Below are 14,973 nucleotides of genomic sequence, written 5' to 3'. Positions count from 1 at the left end.
ATTTCAAATTGAGTGTTGTATTATAAAAAAACGGAAAATTGTTTGCAGTTCATTGCAGGTAAAAACCATAAAACGTTTAATTTCAAAGTAAAGCACTGGCGAGAATCTTGTTGAAAGTTTCTTCTGTTGTATTTCATATAGGAATATAAAAATGAAAGCAGGGGAAACCTGTTCAAACGTAAATATATAAAATTTTGGGCGTGGTAATAAATTTCTGCAGTGTGCTGCCGAAGAATTGCACGCAGTGAACGTCCAATATTCTCATCGATAAATTTCAGAATTGAAAAATTGTCAAAGCTGGATCTGAAATAAATATTGGGAAATGTTTTGTACAAAATGAAAGGTTAAAATGTGCCCCCACGTTAGCAACAAACACATGGATATGTGTCTCGTGTGGATCACCTGCGAAAAAGTGAACGTTGTAGGATAATTGCAGCCCTGGTGGCGAGTTAAGGGTGAGAAACGACACCATATGCCCATTTTTCATCAAAAGGATCGATGGTCAGATGGTCACGGGGGAAAAAGCCTGCCGGTTCAATCCATGGCATTCTTAAACCGGGTATAATCACTGCGCCATGGATCGACTTCGGTGAACGATTAAACAAATTAAGTACTAGTTCAATAAATAAAAAAAATCAGAAAAGGAACTTCTTAAAAAGTAATAATAAAAAACATATTCATTTTGACTTACTTAGCATAAAACTTACTTTCAATATACCTATTTCTCATAAACTAATAATGAAATAAAATAAAAATTATTTGGAATAAAAAGTACACATAGGATTGTAACATACATACGTGTATGCCAGTTTTTTAATAAATAAATAAAATAAAACATAACTCGACAACAGTATGTCTAATATAATAATAATACCACCCGACCGCATCTCACGATATCTGAGTAACCAATATAATATTAATGATGTCAATACCAATATGAAATATTTCTTAAATTGATCGACTATCGGAAAATACCGAACTAAGTTCATTCATGCCTGCCAGAAAGCTGCTATATTGAGCTTATGAAACAACAAAATGGCATTAATACATTTAATTCCAGTAGCTCATACTGGAAAATGGTCAAAAGTCTGTCAATAGTGTTAACCATTTCTTCTCCTTTTCTTTCAAGTAGTTTCCTCTGTTGATGTTGTGTTCATCTAACGTCTGGATTTCAGCAAAAAGGAGTATGCCGTCTGGGAGCTCATTAAGCGCATTGCACTTTTTTCCTCTGCAGATCAATAATCTTTTGTCGTGCTTTTAGCTTGTAAGTCAATAAATTTGAAAGAGAGACGTGACTTTTTCACAAGCCATCTTATGACTATTCGGTAATCTACAGGGCAAATTTTATTGCAAACCCAACAAAAAATTCTTCTTCATTTTATTCATATCAATCAATTTTTACCCAGGACTTAGTGAAAAAGGAACAAATTATACAAATCATTTAATTAAAGGATCTCTTCACCATTACACGGGCTTAAAAAGCTTTAAATAAAAGGAGAAACTTAACTTGAACTTTACGTTCGACCATAAGAACGATGCCCAGTTTTGTAATATAAATCTATGTTGTTAAAGCTGGAATCAATTTTGGAAAATTGCCTTTAAAAAAAAGTTCATTTATTAATTGAAAACGCTCAAATAAAACCAGGATATTCTCTTAGAGAGTTGAGTCAGTATAAGAAGTTATTATTTATATAATAATGATTATGATTATAATAATTACACATTTTGAAAATTCAAGAGCAAACCTGAGTCATTACGCTATTGCACGTGTGTGCTTGAAAGTGTTATTAAGGAAGACACGATTAAGTCCTGTTTAATCGAGTCAAATGGATATGTAATAAGAAGAAAAATAAGAGAGTGAACGGAAAATGCTGGAATGAATTATCTGCTTGCTCACCTTTCTGTTCTTTAATCCAAGAAGCATAGGCAGTTGACTCACCTGAAATAACAGGCACATATTAAGAACAATGCTGGCAAATTATTTAACTATTATTATTATTGCATATGTCGATCCTGTACTAAACCAAACTAGGAAGAAAGGTTTAAACTTTTAAGCCCTTGTCATGTCAAAAACATCATATTAATCCTTAGTTAATTATTAAGAATCATTTTACTCCCTTATTTGTATAACTTGTTTCACTTGCTATTCAAAGATGTACCCCTAGAGTCTTTGCATCCATTTGCTAAAATAAAATAAATTGAATGTGAAAAGAGAACTAAGTGCGAGGGCGGCAGCTGAGAAAATTGTTCTAATGGAAGGCAGGACTTTTGAATTTGACTTTTATACTCAAAATATTCAATGGAATATATGGATAGAAGTCACGATAGTGGTTAAAGCAGCAGTATATTGAGCTGAAGGTCGTGGGTTCGAATCCCACTTAGATAAAAAGAATAATTAATTGCTATATGGATGGAGTTCAAAATCACAATACTGCATATTGATCAACCGTAATAAAACAACACTCCGGTATTGGGTTTGCTTCAGCGTCTTGCCTCGCCTTACTTATAACCCTGATGTCGCGTCATCTCACTACTAAGGCAATGATAACTTTTGAGAAATACGTCAGAATACTGATTTTTTCGCTGTTTTCTGACATATTTTTGAAAAGAACAAGAAGTGCGAATAAATATATCCAATAGAGGGTAGTGACGGTATTGCGCTGTACTACAGGAACCTTGTACCACTTTGAAGTTGGTAGCTGAGTGCTGGGCGTCCGACTCGCATTTGCCATGCATGCGGTTCGAATCCCCTCACAGCCCATGGCTTTTTAATAAATGTCTTGAAAAACGTTTTCTAAACTGGTTTGACTTGTAGACTACAACACCGAAAACGTAGTTGGACCTCTTGTATGACAGGAATTACCTTACTTTTGGAACCACGGTCGACGAGTGGTTAGGGCGTCTGGCTTGTATTGCCACGCTAGTAGCCCTAGATTCGAATCCTGACACATCCCATGGCTTTTTAATTGAAAACAGTATGAAAGAAGTATTGTTAAGTGGTTTGACCTCCTGGACGCGACATCCAAAGGGTAGGTTGGACGTTAAGCCCTCCCGAATGACAGGAATTACGTTACTTATTTTACACTTTTATAATTGTTCTACATACAAGTTATTGAATCTGAGCTTTATAACCCAAAATCTTATAAAACACATGGTTTCAAAAGCAACGGCAATCTGATGAACCGGAAAAAGCCACGGGAGCAATAACTTGTACTTGACGTCTTGCCTCACACTGTTAATATATCCTGACATCTAATTTCCCAGTAATTGTTTTACATTACCAAGAACGTTTAAGAATAACACAACTGTTCTAAATTGATCAAAATATAAAAAAACATGTCGTCTATTTGGCACAGTTTATACTGGGGAAAACTATCCCCAAAGTGAGATCAATTTATGTAATGGATATATTATAAACCGGTTTCAACTAATTTGAGCAATGACAAAATTGATTAACTTAACCCACGGTTACTTTTACCTACGCCTATAATTGGATATGAAGTAAAATTTGCGTCCAACATTGAGGTCGCAAACACAGGTTGAATAACTCTTGGCGATATTCCAATCGAACTATTACGTAAAGTATGATAAAGATCATGGTTGATAAACGGTATTTCTCAAAACAGTAAACCTATCAAATAATTATCGTACGTGTTATGCATTTTTTTTAATTACAAATACATTTTTACAGTTTAATCCTATTTTAGTTTTTTTTTTACAATAAAAAATTAATGTATTGTCTATAACAATAAAAACTCCGCTACATCAACGAAAATAACGTACAAATCATGACTATCAAAAATGTATATTGGGTTGTCCGGAAAATAATGCAGGATTTTGGTATTAAACAAAAAAAAAGAAACTAGTTACTTTAAAGCAATGTTCTTTAATCAAAATAATNTTCATATAAAAAATCCCACAAAAATGTTCTTCAGCATCCAAAAACAATCCCTAGAGCTGCTTTCAACACTTTATATACTGTAAAATTTTGAAATGTGCAATATGATCATAACGAAACCCTTAGGAGCAACGGATTTGGCCAATTTGTTTCCAATGATGAATGATACGAATGAAAAGACATGCACACAAATGTCCTAGTTATCGGCAATTTATTTATCCTAAAAATGGACAACTTGAGTACTGTATTTATATTTCAAGACGAAGGCCAGTCGATGTTATTTGCAGTTACCCTGGATATGGTATGTCCTCGAGGCTGGATTGGAGGAAAGGGAAAGGATATATATGTTTCGAACCTCGACCTTTTCTGTTTTTGAGGGAAGGGGGTGGTTATGGAGTTTAACCGAGGAAACTTAAATTTACGAAGTTTTTGCTTTGTTGAAATTATTTTCTCTGGATTCCGTACAACTTGGACATCTAGGTTTTTTAATAAATACGATTAGATTTTTATTATTATTAATCTTTTAACTTGTGTATTTATTGGAAAGCAGGCGGTTTCAGCATGTAACCGATTAAACTAGCACTTTTACTAAAAAGTTTAATACTACTGATTCGTTCAGTATCAGTTGTAATTCCGAGCATGAACTGATGCGGTTTTTAGGACATATAATGTATGTTAGTATGGAAACAAAACTATATGAACGGTTAGGTAAGAGCTATTATACGGGAAAATGTTATTTTTCAAAAATTTAACTCGTCTTGCCTCATGATGCTGGTAAATAGGAGGTGTATTGTTCTTTGAGGACACCGTCAGCTCAATCATGCGTGTTCAGAAAAGCCTTTCCGCAAAAATAGACACCCAATGGAGCGGAGACGGGCTGATTCCATTCAGGGCGAAACTGTTCATACGGGAAAAAGTTCATAAGAGGGTTCTCAAAGCTGGCTGAAATGAGTTACGGCCCATAAAATAAAAAAAAAAATTAAAAAATTCGCATATAACATTTTAACAATGCGGAAAATCAAACGCACGACATTTAAAACAGTCTTCAAAGACAGGGAAAATGTTTTGTTACAGCTTTTAAAATGTGTATAACTTTTATAAAAGGCTTGTTTCAATAAGTTTTGAAACTTGGGCTTGAACGGGATTTAATGAGATGGCAGTTTACTCTGGAAAATTAGAAAACTTCCCTTTATCTCCTTTTGATGTCTAACACTTCGGACAAAAACTACAATAATTTCTTACAAATAAAACTACGCTTAACTGATTGTGTGAATTACAGGCAATACTTTAACTGGACAAATTTTTATTCACAGGGTTATCATTACCAATGAAGTAACTATGTGGATAGAAGATTTTATGCAAGTTAAATTTAGTTTTTAGAGATTTGATGAATAGAAGATTTCATTCTTCATTAAAAAAAATTAAGCTAAAATAATTTATTTTCGATTCTGGACTTGCACATTGATACGTGAAGCATCATGTCTCATGTTCCAGTTCGAAGTTAAAAAGTACACAATGAAGGTCCATTTCCGATATTGCATGATGGAATAACAACGAAGGGGAAAGAGGGAAATACCTCTCCCTAGTTGAGAACAGAACCATCTGCGAACGCAGAAGGCACGGGGGCAGGGAGTTTTTTCTGGAACCAAATATTCAGAACCAATACATGCAATTCAGACATACATCGAGTTCAACTTGAACAAAGGGTACACAAATACAAATATAGCTATCATGTCATATAGCAATCAAAGTTCAAACGTTATTAGCTTATAGATAGTGCTGAATTGCAAACCAAACTAAATAGATATAACTAAAATATAAACTAATAAGCTGGGTCGCAGGGCATGTGGGATTAGAGGACAACGAGAGAAGGAACGCCCTTCCAAGGAAACAACCAAAAAACCCTCCCAGAAAATTTTGGAAGGAAAGAAACAACAGAATGCAACAAACAGAACAGCACACTGCAGATGAAATAGGCACCTGAATAAGGTTTGTATAGACCAATACGGCACGTGCATATTTTCACAGAAGCAATTGAGACACCCATACTTAACAAACGCCAGTTTTGGGATGTACAACGAAAACGTAGTTTATTTCAACCACTGAAACAAGACCTACTAATTAAATTTCTTGATGAACTACGAGCGGTGTGACAGGTACAGGACGGGGGGGGACGATAGCTGTCAAAGGGTGCAGTATATTACACACCCCGAACTACATCTACATTTCCATAACAACGAAGCCGCGGGTTTCCTTTTTAAGATGACCACAGATTCAATTTGGACATGACCGCAAGGTTTTTACCCCATTCTCGAGTCCAACTAGGACAAGAATAATTAAATGGCACAAGGAAAACTTACAAGTTTGAAGAAGTAAGAACATTATACATAATGTAAATTGTGTTGTACTGGCTTCAAAACCGTAAACGCTCAAGGGTAAAAACATTAATAACGATAGCAATCAGCATCGAGACAATAGAGGATGCCGAAAGGAAGCTTGATCGTTTAAGATAAGTAAATTCTACTGGACACATTTAAACGAATAGTTCTAAGTAGGTCTTCATATTAACGATAATTAATACACACGCGCGCGCGCACACACACATAATAGAAAAATCTCTCCTGCAGAAATATCAACTGGAAATTCTCTAATAGGACGGTCGGTACAAGATTTATTTCATCTGCTACAATAATTAGCTGGGGGTCATGGTTTTTTAAGTCCAATTCGTCAATATTACATTTGGTAGCTACATATATATCATCTTGGTCTGCCTATCCTCGCTTATCAAGCTATCCAAGCTAAGTTATTAACAAGAAATCACGTAAACTCGTCACTGACGATGTCGAAACGCATCTGACTGGCAAAAACTGCGTGGGCAGGCAGACCAAGACCTATTAATCTATATGTTTATCACCCGATATTAAATTTGATTAAATTAATAACCTTTTCGACTGGCAAAACTATTAAATTGTGATATTTCTCCTTGAGGTTTGCGGAGTGATGGACCTGTAATTTATGTTTCCAATAATCCTGGACCGCCTATCTTCGTTGGTTTAGTCTGTGATTACGCCATCTTCAGTTGTGTTATTTTACCTAGTTGTGTTGATTGGAGTCAAAAATTCGATAGAACAAAGACAATTCCGACGTACATATAATAAAAGTGACTCAACTAAACAACACAGACCAACCACTGAACGGCGAAATCAGATTGATAGGAGAAGACTACAGGTCATTACCCCACAGACCTCTACAAACAATCTCATCTTGGGATCATAAGGTGGGTCGTGGAGGTATAACTATTCTTCAAAGTTCCTCAAAGATCGGAGACCAAACTAATATTAATAACTACGCTGGATATAAAAATGTTTTGTTAGAAGTTAAAGGCTATCGATGAAATTTCTTGCAAGGAGACATGCTTGCAAGAGCTTTTCTGATTTGTCATTGCTTTTTCATTCTAGCAGCAGATGCTGTATTAAGTGTGACCAACCAGACAGATCTTCGCTCTTAAGAGGTCTAGGGACGTTTAATTTTCGTACGTGCCACTTTAGACAGGATTACACTGTCCAATAGCGTTATTTTTCATTTACCTTTCTCGCACAAGATTATCAATAGACATACAAACATGAAGAAAAGCCTGTGTGATGAACGTCGATGGGGGAAAAAGTGTAAGCCTAAATTTTTGGTGAACCGTTCTTTGGATCGGCTCTCTAGTCTCTGGTACTGGCCAGTGGCCATAAGAGGTAAACAGATGTAACCGAAGGAAGATGGAGGAGGGGGTAGAACATGAATATGTTGGAGAAAGGAGGGAGACAAGGTCTGTGAGGAACAAGTTTGAGAGGTAAATGAACGGAAGGGAAGTCGGGCCGTGTTGCCAAGTCTCACACTCTTTCTACCCTTCTAAAAAGCCTCACGTCACCCGCCATATTTAATTTTACGTGCTCCAGTGCGCCAAAACGACCAATTTATGACCCAGAAATTTAAAAAAAAACTATCGATTTCCTATCGAGTTAAAAAAAAATCGATCCGCCTGAGAAGATCGGCGGCGGTTTTCTGTCTCACTAGTCAATATTTCTTCAGAAAATGCAATATGGATCTCTACAGAACAATAGATCTGTTACTGAGTAGGTACCACCGGATAGTGGGTCCAGCTGTTCTTCCAAATCCGCCCATTTTATTAAGAAATTCCACAAGCTAATCTCTTTTTACACAGTTGTAATACTCAAACATTTATTACCTGTGGTAGGGAAATCAGAATAAAAAATTCGGTTTTTTGTGTGTAAATCGTCCATATTCCACTTTGTTTATGAGTCAATCAGTAGCTAGGAAGTACGAACCAGCAATTTTCAGTATTGATTTCAGGCAACCTCGGGATGACCAAACATATTTGGCATAACTGTTAATTAAATTTTGGATATAATTGAATACGTTTCAACCTGAAAAAATCCTTTGATCCTCTTTGGTCGGCTAATACCTAAAAGTTTTTTCGCTTTGTTTTCAACTTCTATCAACGGAGTTTTATAGTATCTAGAAACCACAATGCCCCTAAAGACACGTCTTTTTTCTGATGTAAACGAGATGTGGCTGTTACTTCCGCGGGATTCCACAAACCCTCCTTACCAGAGCGTCTTGAGTGTATTCGTGTGCTGAGGTTCCACAAGCCTTCAATTACTAATTTAGCGAGGTTCTAAAGCCTTTGAAAAAACATTACCTCCAAGCGGTATTGAACGTTTTGAAGGGAAAAAATTGAGATCGCACCCGACGGAGTCAGCTGGATTTGTGATGATGACCCCTGGGAACAATCAACAGGAGCACGGTCTGGAGCCGACAGGGCCACTCAGGCCGCCCACCCACCACATCATCGAAATTCCACACAACGAGGCCAGGAGGCTGAAATGTCTGAAATCAGTTTGAATTTCTTCCCGTAGTTGAACTTCCTGGTTAATAAACTAAAGGTTAAAATACAAAAAATAAAACTATACCCAATAATTTGACGGAAAAGAAATAAACACGCACAAATACAGAGATCTCGAACGAAATACTAGCTAGTTCTGCTGTAAATATTAAATGAAACATTTCACTAAAATCTTTTCTAAGTGGCTTAGGAAATGCTTCGGGTCAAACAACAATCGGTTCAAACAACACCAGTACCTGGGAGTAACGGTTCCCCTTCAATTCCAACACACCAATTGCGCTGCAGACACAAACATGCCAAAACAAGACAGAACAATTTTGAAAAATTTACTAATAGATTTTGAATTTTTGAGATTTAGACATTAATAACGTCAACTCTTTGTACGGGTTTAAAATGAGTCTATTGTTTTCGGTTATGCACTTCTCCTCGTGGAATACCTGAAGTTAACAATCTAGATTAGTTAATTATTACACATTTGAAAAATGGAAAAAAAAAGAGCAAATTCGAAAGGTTGCAGGTTGAGATGAGAAGTTGGGAGTCGGAGTGGACCCCGAAGTCACTATAGCTGACGTTTCTGACGTCACTTTTTCATCTCAACCAAGGCCTTAGATAAAAATTTAAATAATTAATATGTTCAATATAACCGCTAAACACGTATGAATCTAGAATAGTTTTACCTTTAGCTCTGAAAAAAAATCGAAAATGAAAATCATCTAAGAATTTAATTAATACACCTACGATTTGCTAAGGTACGTTTAGCAAAAATTGTGTAAAAAAAAAATTCAGTTATTCCGCGGCCCCTCCGAAGGATGACTAAACTCCATTGGATTGGGGTTCTATACGCATGATCCTGAAAAATAAAAAATAAAAACTTTGTTCGATTTCCAGCCAGGTTCCTTAATTCCTCGGCGCGTGGTTTTTGCTAAAGGGCGATTTTGAAAAACTACAAAACCATTCGTACACAAGCTTTTAAATATATTTCTTATACTTGGATATGTTTCCTGAAAGCTCTCTTAAAATATCCCATCAGTTTTACTGAGATTATCGGATAAATTATATAATGGGTTTATTCCTAAAAATCATCTCATCAATTAAAAAAAAAAAGTAAATAAATAAAAATAAAATAAAATAGGTAAAATCGGTTTTGATCAATCTTTCCGTTATTTCTTTTACTTTCTACGGTAAACTTTCTTGCTCAGATTACTGCCCACTTTAAGAGCTATTGTATTCCCCGTTCTGTAGCATAGCACACCTAGTTCATCAATGAGATTATTAGAGCCGTTTCAACGGTTGAATTTTGTCTACGGTTACGTGATACATGCCAAAGCACTTCCTCCTGCGGGCAAATATGGCGCTACAGTTTGTTAGTAAGTGTGTTGATGTCTCATTTGCTTCTCTGCAGAATCTGCACGTGACGTCGGGTTATACCAATCTTCTTCAAACGCCAACCATTGGGTCGACACAGTGTCCTTATAGGAATCCTGAAAGGATTCTAAGTTTTCCCTACTTCCTCACCGATGCATTCTATTGTTTTTTCCTTCCAAAACTTGCTAAAAGGTACTTGTATTGTTTATGTCCAATGATTGTTCCCTTATTTCCAGTTTGTCCTTTTGTTTAGGTACTCGTTGATAATGTGTGAACCACCAGTGGTGCCTTTCTCAACGAAGGGTACCTCCGTGGTACAATGGTTCTAATTATATTCAGCATATTTTTGTATATTTGAAGAATATTGCATAAATTTGCATATTTGAAGGATATTGCAAATTTGAAACATTTTTGATTACTGAAACACATAGAAATAGGCAACTAAAAAAGTGAAAGGAGAAAAAACCAATAACGTAGAATTTGGTTTAGATTTTAATTAACTTGAGAGGAGCAAAGACGTAAACAATCTCACAGAATAGAATTCTTTTGACATAATCGGCATCTTTTTTTGAGGCCCCTATTTTCAAAAATTGCTTTTTTTGAAGCAGTCGGTTTGTGAAATGTGAAATACCAAAAATAGTCACAGTCCTCGTTGATATTATTACAAGGGGAAATAAAAACCTTGACAAAAACACCGGATTGACTAAATTGGGGAAAATGAATGAAAACAATAAAATTATTTGTGTTTTTTCAGTACCTTTTTTGTTTTTCACAACAATTTCACAACACACAAAACCAATATGACATCACAAGAGTAGTGTGTCTTTTTTTGCTTTATGCTCTGAAAGTTCGAAACGTCAATAAAAACATGAAAAAGGTGTTTTTCTACAATACCTCATTCTTGACCGCTCCTCACAACTCAAACAAATTAACAAAATTATTATATAGGAGATCTAGTTATATATTTTTCCTATAAGTCCCATCACCTGTGTCTCCGTTAAAAAGTTTTTTTCGAGGGATAAACATTTGTTTGCGATAAACGCTGTGGTTATACAAAAACTAACTTTGAATTGTATCTCATTGTCAATTTTAATTCAGATTATTAAGTTAATTAAGCTTACTTATTTATTTTATATATTTTAAATGATACGCATGACTGAGATTCCTTTCAAAATGAACTAGTACTAGACCAGGGCTCCCGAAACTGTGTACGGGGTCCGCGGCAAACTTCTAGAAAAATTAATAATTACAAAAATAAAGTAGAATGAACAAATAAAAAAAACTAATAACAATTGGTACTAAAAACAACCAAAGTTTTTTAATTTTTATTTCTTCATTCTACGTTTATTTTCGCACACGTAAGCAAAATAGGTTAAGTAGATAAGATGGACGGACTAGACTGGTTGGTTGATTGCTTTCCTAGAAATTTCGTTATTGATACCAGGGGGGGGTCTTTCCTCACCAGTAACTGCTACTTCTGGAACACACTGAATGTTTCCAATGTTGTATATAAAAAGCCGTTGTTTCTCGAAAATGTGATTCTAGCTCGAACTTTTCTCGGGAGCGCACTACTTATTATCATTCTCATTGATCAGTTATTTTCTCTAATATGGATCGGTGGCTGAAGTCAGGGTTCTATGAGGAAGCATCCAGTTTCTCTATCTGTTAATGGGAAAGGCCAACCTTCAGAGCGAAAATAAGCACAGCCTTCAGATGAAGCTCCACACAAAGATTCTGCACATTCAAATTTTACAAGTCTCCGAATAGGTGCAGGTTAACTAGCCAGTGAAAGTAAAAAAGCCTAAGTAACACGACAGCTACGAAGATTTGAGATTTATAGAGGCTGACTAGAGTAAAGCACAGTGTGTGATTTGTTCCTAAGTCCTTCCAAACAGTTCAATGGTTTCAGTTCAATTGAGTCGTCATTTTGAGAGTAAACACCCTGAACTCCGGAAGAAGCAGGCCGATTTTTTCATGAGGGGGCGCACTGAACTGGCTGCTTCTCAATCCTTCATTAAAACTCATGCAAAATTCATTAAAGAAAACTTCTAAAAACGTTTTACTGGATGGAGTTGTCGAGTGGCACAGGAAGGGAAAGGTTATACCATCGCTGAAACCCTCATAAAAATTGTGTTAACGATTTGTATCTTGCATGCTTGACCAAAAACAGTAAAACTTATATATTCAGTGCCATTATAAAACAATTCTGTCAAAAGACGATTACTTGATTTATCAAATGATGTGAAAGAATCGCTGGTTTCTCGTATCGAACACGATTAATTTTCTTCCAAATCGACGAATCAAATGACGTCGTCGGGTGGGATATTTTATAGGCTTTTGTCCGTTAAGAATACTCGGGATGTTTCGAGGAGGATCTTCTCTTATACAACCACTTCCTGCCAATACAACAAGCGCCGAAATATTCCGTTTGTTGGACGGTTTGTTAACAACTTACGAAATTCTATGCTCAAATTGCAGCGAGGTGTGCACAGATGGTGCAAAAACAGACATGCTTTAGCTATGAACCAAATACCAGCTTCTTTTAAGAAAGTTTTGAATGTGTGTTCGAATTATTAATTATTGAAGTCATGACTTTTCACAATGCTATGATGATGACGATATAGGAAGCCTTCATCATTCTCTGCTTCTCTATACAGAAATTAGGTGGCTGTCTCGTGGGAAAGCACTTTCACGATTACGTGACGCTCTGAAATCTTAACTCTGTTGATGGACCACAATGTCAAATTGGTCAACGTTTTCAATGATGAGAAATGCCAATGTACACCCCGTCGTATTTATCAGATATTTTCATTAACATGTATGAGATGAGTCTTTCTTTGCAAGAGAAGAGAATCACAAGTTTTGAACACATTCATTTACCTTCAAAGTTCGCACCTTGAAAAGAAAAATGCAGTTTTGGGATGAATCTGTTGAAAAGGAAGTGGTGGAGTGTTTTCCTGTGTTTAATGATTTTTTTAAGAAAACAAACTGGAGCTTGCGAATGGTACATTGATTGATGAAATACGTTTACACCTTCAAAGTTTGGAGATGTCATTTTTGCACTACTTCCCAACATCTAAAGATGCAATTCTTTGACTTTTGCAATTCATGTCGAGACGTGGTTGCAGAACTCCTTCAACCTGATGATGAGCTATGGGCTCGAAATCCGGATTGTTGCAAAACAACTTACTGTGAGTAGGCACTTATCTTTTTAAAAAAGGATTGAACACAGCACACTCCACCACTCATAATTTCTATTTATCATTTCTATAAAATGACTTTCGTTCAATTTCCAGTGTATTTTCTGTTAGAACAGTTTTTTATAAAACCCGCTGATTAATCAATGTTACGATTTTTTAGGTTAAATATGTCGTTTAAAAAGAAACGTCATGAAATCGTTCACTTATTTTTGTTCGGTGCTCCGAACGTTCCAGTAATCCGAAATAGGGACAAAAATTCAAAAAATGAGAATTTTAAAGGATACAAATGAAACATTATCAGGGGAAAGAAAGAGAGAGAGAGAATGAGTGAAAAATGTATTGAGTGAGAGAGACAGTGAGTGAGTGATTATAGGAATTTTCGAGAATTTCTCTTGTTCAATGAATTCGTCACTTCGCTTCACTACTAAAAATAAACGGTTAGATCAATCTTTCTTGTATTAAGTATAATATACCTACTGCTTAAAAATGAGTAAAATAGAGGAAGAAGCAATAAAGAAAATGTTAAATAAATTGAAAAAGAAAAAATTGACAGTATGTACGTTTTTTAATAGGTTTAACGTATTGCGAGTGATACACATATAATAATAAATTGTTGGGGGGGGTCGACATTTTTTTTTGTACATACGTATGTATTTTTTTAAACACTCAGTAATCCTAATACCCCCCTGCAGCCATTAGTTCAGTTCAGATTAGTGAGACAACACTGTACTTTGATATGGAAGGGTTCGATTAAAGACTGTGCCTTGCAATCTTCCGTATTTTTTCTGAATAAAACTGAATGTTTTTCGTCTTTTCTACAGAGATTTTGTTGCGATCGTTAAGAGTTAAATTTGAAACAGATGGACAATTCTCCTGAGGGAAAATATTTAACAACAGCCCAGCGAGCGGGCACAAAAATCCTGCGGCAATTTCTTTAAAGTGTCAGGAGTAACGGCGCTTTGCATTTGCAGGAAGTTTTTGTATTGCGGGCATTACAGCCCTTCTCCGTCGAGTCCTTCTTCTTCCCGGAAAGCTGACTCACTTTCCAGGACTATTAGTTAAGCGGGTCACAACTGTCATCACACGTTCTATTAACAAATCTTTAAACGTTGCGAATAAAAATCTAGTTGGTTTACAGTTTTTGGTCTCTTCTTAATCCTTAATCCGGGATTATTTGACAAAAAAGTGTAGAAACTAGATTGATTACAAAACGACGAGCAGAATGATGAAACTTGCTTTAATTCACGTTTTTATTTTCGAAACCACAGTGCTGAATGCCTCAATAAAAAAAAAAAAAAAAAAAAATTAAACAAAATGTTGTATTGGGTTTGCTATTAACGATCTCAAACTATGCATTGGCTCTACGCTCAAGTCGAAATTATATAATTTAAATATTCGGAAATCGTAAGATGCGGTCTGGTGTGACGTAGGTTTCAGAAAAACATTTTGTTTAGCGTGCCAACCTCAGAAATAATCCTGACATACTCTTCTTTCTGCTGATAAAAGAAAACAAACAGTAGCAATCAGCAAAAAAGAATACAGGGAAAAATTATTGTCAAAAAAATCATCACAGACACAAACACATACAGCATAATCAA

The 14,973-nt window shown here is 35.7% G+C and overlaps 1 protein-coding gene across 6 annotated transcripts in view; it reads right to left on the bottom strand.

The window, feature by feature from the left end:
- The window catches only part of LOC106666882 (latrophilin Cirl-like), an 82,933-nt gene that overhangs the window by 26,346 nt on the left and 41,614 nt on the right, over positions 1–14,973 (bottom strand). For 5 of the 6 annotated variants that reach the window (XM_014394392.2, XM_014394394.2, XM_014394388.2 and 2 more), the window contains exon 3: positions 1,898–1,939. The exons of the other annotated variant lie outside the window; for it this stretch is intronic. In XM_014394392.2, coding sequence (XP_014249878.1) covers positions 1,898–1,939 — 42 coding nt within the window. The remainder of the gene's footprint in view (positions 1–1,897; positions 1,940–14,973) is intronic. 6 annotated transcript variants of the gene reach the window in all.

Source organism: Cimex lectularius, unplaced genomic scaffold (genome assembly GCF_000648675.2).
Source record: "Cimex lectularius strain Harlan isolate CLEC.00 unplaced genomic scaffold, Clec_2.1 scaffold115, whole genome shotgun sequence".
NCBI classification, from domain to species: Eukaryota; Metazoa; Arthropoda; class Insecta; order Hemiptera; family Cimicidae; genus Cimex; species Cimex lectularius.
Note: the sequence above shows the minus strand (reverse complement) of the source record. Positions and strands in the feature narration are given on the sequence as shown.